General features: G+C 46.4%; 1 protein-coding gene across 3 annotated transcripts; it reads right to left on the bottom strand.

Annotated features, from left to right (window-relative positions):
* Positions 1–922: 922 nt before the first annotated feature.
* On the bottom strand, positions 923–4,367 carry LOC119338077 (rhodanese-like domain-containing protein 8, chloroplastic). Of its 3 annotated transcripts, XM_037610372.1 has the most exons (8): positions 4,005–4,367; positions 3,797–3,856; positions 3,237–3,386; positions 2,206–2,374; positions 1,984–2,081; positions 1,796–1,899; positions 1,427–1,711; positions 923–1,301 (listed from the first exon to the last, which is right to left on the bottom strand). In XM_037610372.1, the coding sequence occupies exons 1-8, from the start codon at positions 4,305–4,307 to the stop codon at positions 1,154–1,156; spliced, it is 1,317 nt and encodes a 438-aa protein (XP_037466269.1). In that variant the 5' UTR covers positions 4,308–4,367; the 3' UTR covers positions 923–1,153. The 3 variants fall into 3 exon arrangements, with proteins under 3 accessions (XP_037466269.1, XP_037466270.1, XP_037466271.1); XM_037610373.1 differs by lacking the exon at positions 3,797–3,856; XM_037610374.1 differs by lacking the exon at positions 3,797–3,856 and having other exon boundaries at positions 3,237–3,381.
* Positions 4,368–4,588: the final 221 nt, after the last annotated feature.

Here is a 4,588-nt window from a genome sequence, read left to right as displayed (position 1 = left end):
TGGTTACTCACATGAACGTACCGGACCGACCGACAATATGCATCCCTCCATCTTGGGAAAGATTACCTTATTAATTAAGAGTTTAAGTATAGTAATTAACACCCCAATGTCCTTGGAGAAGCAACTTCATTTTCTCTCAACTCTTCACTAGTACTGTATATCTTTCTCAAATTAATTAGTACACTAGCACTAGTACTGTATATGTGTGGCTTTGTTTGTTTGTAAAGGTAGGAATGTCATGCATGGACCTGATTAAGCTAACTCTGAATTATACTTCTTGCAGCAGTTAACTAACTGACCTAAAAATTCAGTCAGTCAGTGAGTCAAGGAATTTGTTGAGGACAGCAGGTGAGGTGTGATGGGTGAGGTTTGTCACCCATCCAGAGTTCCAGTTTCCAGACAAGATGGACTGCTAAAAAGAGAATTCTGCAATCTGAAATCTAAAACTAAAAGGAGGATCAAATCTTGAGGCTCTCAGTTTGCTAGCCAATCACTTGACCAAATCCATCCATGTGACATGTTAGCCTGCCTGATTGCTTCTCTCACTTCACTTATTAGCCAATCAGATAACTTGAGCTGAGCTGAGCTGCTACTGCTAGCTAGACAGCATTGTCAGGGAGCCAAAAAGAAAGCTGCCTTGCATCATAATGCTCCATCCATAAGGACCACTAAGCATCTGCTCTGCTCTGCTCTGGTGTACTTAATTAAGCTCCATTAGTGGAGGACGTTTGGTTTTAGTTCAACTGACTGACTGACTGAATTAAGCTCAACTAGCTTAGCTTTACTTCTACTACACTAGTTGTAGTTGGCAGCACAAAAGGTGCACAGACAGACAGACAGACTGACTGACTCTGCACTTCACTGCATCTGCATGCTATCAATTAAAAGTAAGAAAAAAAAAGATGCACCGAAAGTGCCGACAAATCAGAATGCAAGAAAATGTTTCCTCTTGAAGGCACAAAAGAATTTTACTCCAGCCACTTACTGTTGCTTCCTACATGTTTGTCTATCTTCTGAAACACAAGTAGTAGTAGTAGTAGTAGTAGTAGTAGTAGTAGTAATAGTAGTATACACGAGAGAAACAGAGAGAGATAGCTACTTGCAAACCTTCTGTAATCGAGCAACTAGTGCACTGCACCGGATGATGCTCAGCTCAGCTAGAGATGGTCGAGGCGTCATCGCGGTACAGATGCCACTTGTCGTATCTCTGGTGCCCCGGCAGCAGCCGCCGCAGTCGTGGCGCGCCCATGCACTCCGAGCAGCAGCAGCCCCTCAGCTCCTCCAAGCACCCACCGCAGCACCTGCACCAGCACCAGTTCACTTCACTTCAGTACATTCCACACTGCACTTGAAACAACCTGCAGCTCAATCTATCTAACATATCTACTCCTAGATGGTAGTAGAAAGGAAGGAACAAAATGCGTACAGGTAGAGGCGGTTGCAGTCGATGCTGGCGCAGTTGCGGTGCCTCAGCTCCTCCACCTCCGACCCGCACACGTAGCACCGCCCCAGCCACCGAGACGACGACAGATCCCCGTTGTCGGCACCCCCTTCTTCTGCTGCGGCTTCTGCCTCTGCAAACTTGGCCGGTGGCAGGGAGAGCCGGTCGTCGAACACAAACAGGTTACCCACCCACTCCGCGCTCCCTTGGCTCTTGAGGTAGTTGGACACGCCCCCCTTCAGAGTGTACAGGTTCCCGAAACCCTTCTCCCTGTCAAGGAAACGCACACAAGATTAAGGTATAATACATAGCCACCAATCCCTTAGCATATATGTGTACACTGCTTTTATTTACCTCAAGATCGTTGAGTAGACGTCGCATCTTATGCCACCCGTGCAGTACATTAATATGTCTGTGTTCTCTTTGTCTACTCCATGCAGAGGGTCCGTCGAATCCATCTGCATATGTATGGATTACTTCTCAACAAGCTATGTATGGATTACAAATACAATGCAGCAAGACGGCATTAGCTGAAGGAGTACCTCCTGCTCTGAGTTTGACAGCCCAAATGAAGTGCTTCTGAAGCAGTCCACGTTAGGCCTCTTGGCTCCTTCAAAATGTCCAATGTCCCATTCATAGTCTGGCACAAAAACAACATACGACATAAATACCTACTTAGGTGATTACCACTTCAAATGATATCAACCCACAAAACATAACAGATGGATTTATCAAAGTACAGGAAGGGAGAGAACATAGTTTACCATTCCTAACGTCAAGGAGCAAAAGCTTTCGTCCTTCAGAGGTATCTCCAGGTGCTCCGGTTTCAAGGCGTTTCCTAGCTTCAAGCTTCTCCCTCCACTCGGATGGGGTCAGTGGTGAAGCGCGCATGCTAGGTTCCACCAAAGGAAGATGACAACTCCCTCCTTCCAACTGCAGGTTTTGTTTTGTTTGTAGATAAGATGTCTGGAAACTTTACTGTTAAAAAACGGACTTGTCTCTGGCATGTTCCCAAGTCTGAATATATATAGTGAACTAACCAAATCTTGGTACTTCTAACCTTCTACTAATGAGGTCAAATGAAACAAAATTCAAGACTTCAGTGCGTGCCTTTGGTGTGTAATCTTGCACTTTCAGAATCTTGAACAGAACAAGAGCGTTCATTATCTAGCATAACAACTCCTACAAGCTTCGAATTTGCTCTCTGAATTACACATAAGGCCTCAGCCCAGCCCCAGCAGTTACAAGATAACAAATTAAATACACACTGGGCAAAAAAAGAAAATGCCGGCTAGTTTAAAAAAGGATAATTCAGTAAGATAACCAAGTTAATTTCACCACTTAAAATGAAAGCAACAGGAGAAGGGGTTAGGAGGCTTGCAGCCTCAGGAGAAGCTCCAGGACAGATTAGAATGTGAAACCGTGAAATGGTTGCGGGGACTTGTAAGAAATACAAGGCTTTCACCTGAAATTTTGTGCATGGTATGATAATTATCATCTTGCCAACTCTTGGATGGACGCATATTCGTTCCTAACCAGTTAGACCTATGATTAGAACTCTGGAACAAGATATATTTGGTTATTTTCTTCTAACATGAAGTTAGTTGCTCGGATGCTTAGCACTGAGCAGGTAATAGATTACCGCACCTACCCTCACGCCCCTAGGAACCAGTCTTCATCTTACCATCGAGACACAAAGAATGCCAGGCTCTAAAAATGTGAGGCTACTGTACTGAATTTTGTTTCCAAATTATGAGATAAAAAAAAGAAGCAGATGTACCCAAGGATTGGTTACCTGAACAAGAGATTGTTTGTAGCGCAGTTTGAGCCGAGGAAAAGCATGCCCGCTTAACGCTGGCGAAATTTGGATGAGTATATCAGAGAAACGCCGATCTTTCCTGACCCAATCAGCGTACGCCATTGCATCTTTGCGCGGACCACTGTACTGTGCTGTGACAAGAGCACAAGTTAGAAAAGTAGCCATGCTGGAAGCTGCGGCATTCAGATATACGAATCACTCTTGATATTTTTTTGCGCTAATTAATATGCATCGAAGGCTAAGAGAGAGAGAGGCATATGATATGAATACTAGAAAAGTTATGAGGAGATGTGACATTTGGACTGTGGACTGTGGTGACAAACCAACCTAAATTAATTGCTTGTGCCATTAACTTGATTGCTCAGAAATGGTAAGTAGTATATGCAGTGTGGAACCATGAGACCCTAAACTGTCTCAAACTTGCAGATATGTACATTTCCCTCCCTGTGCTGTGCTGTTGACTAACATAACATGTGCATCGATGGAAAACATAGTGTTTTTGGCTTTGGCTTTGGCTTTCGGGATTACGTACGTACCTGAGCGTTGATCCCCTGCTGGTTCATGTAGATGCGACCCTGTATGTCTATGTCGCGTCCCTGGATCGGATCAGGACAGGAGAGATGCATTTTTTTTGTGTGTAAAATAGGAGTAATAAAGAAAGATCCAGACTTTCATTCATTCATTCATTCAGATATCCAAAATCTGGTGAACTCAACTGAAACTGGACGGAGTTAGAGGGCCGACCTGGAGGAAGTGGAGGTGCGCGGCGACCTCGGCGCGGGGGTCCTCCACGGGCACCAGCTTGTAGAACGTGACCACCACGAACTCCGCCTTGGCCTCCCACTCATCTGTGCCGGCGACGGCCGGGTGGGAGGTGGGGGCGGGGAAGGAGGATCGGAGGCGGGCGGGCGGGAGCGGGAGCGGGAGCGGGAGAGAGAGAGCGCGCCACGGCGACAAGAAGAGGCCGGTCCGGCGAGGCGGCGGACAGAGGAGGGGGATGTGGTAATGGTGGTGGAGGTGGACATGGACATGGACGGCGGCCGCCATGGCCACTCCAGGGGCTGGACCTGGACGGATGACTATCTTCCTTATCCTCTCTTTGTGTCCACGTTGCCACAACCCTTTCTTTCCCTTTTTTTTTTCTTTTTTGTATTTTTCACATTTAATTTTCTCAACATCAGATATCTGCTCTTTGAGCCCCGTGTCGTCCCCCCGCAGGCGACACCTAGTCGCCGCCGAACCACCCCCCTCCTTCCCCGCCGGGATCCAGCTAGTCTGCTCCCTCTCCGTGCTCTCATCCGTGCTCCCACCTTAGTTTAGTTAACCTA

Source organism: Triticum dicoccoides, chromosome 7B, assembly GCF_002162155.2.
Source record: "Triticum dicoccoides isolate Atlit2015 ecotype Zavitan chromosome 7B, WEW_v2.0, whole genome shotgun sequence".
Taxonomy (NCBI): Eukaryota; Viridiplantae; Streptophyta; class Magnoliopsida; order Poales; family Poaceae; genus Triticum; species Triticum dicoccoides.
The sequence above is the reverse complement of the archived record's forward strand: the minus strand, read 5'-3'. Positions and strand labels throughout refer to the sequence as shown.

Excerpts from the sequence above, each read along its gene's own strand:
- LOC119338077 (XM_037610372.1), bottom strand. The coding sequence starts at position 4,307 with ATGGCGGCCGCCGTCCATGTCCATGTCCACCTCCACCACCATTACCAC. Across the intron at positions 2,375-3,236 it reads ACAAACAATCTCTTGTTCAG|TTGGAAGGAGGGAGTTGTCA; the intron begins GTAACCAATCCT and ends CAAAACCTGCAG. Across the intron at positions 1,900-1,983 it reads TGTCAAACTCAGAGCAGGAG|ATGGATTCGACGGACCCTCT; the intron begins GTACTCCTTCAG and ends ATACATATGCAG.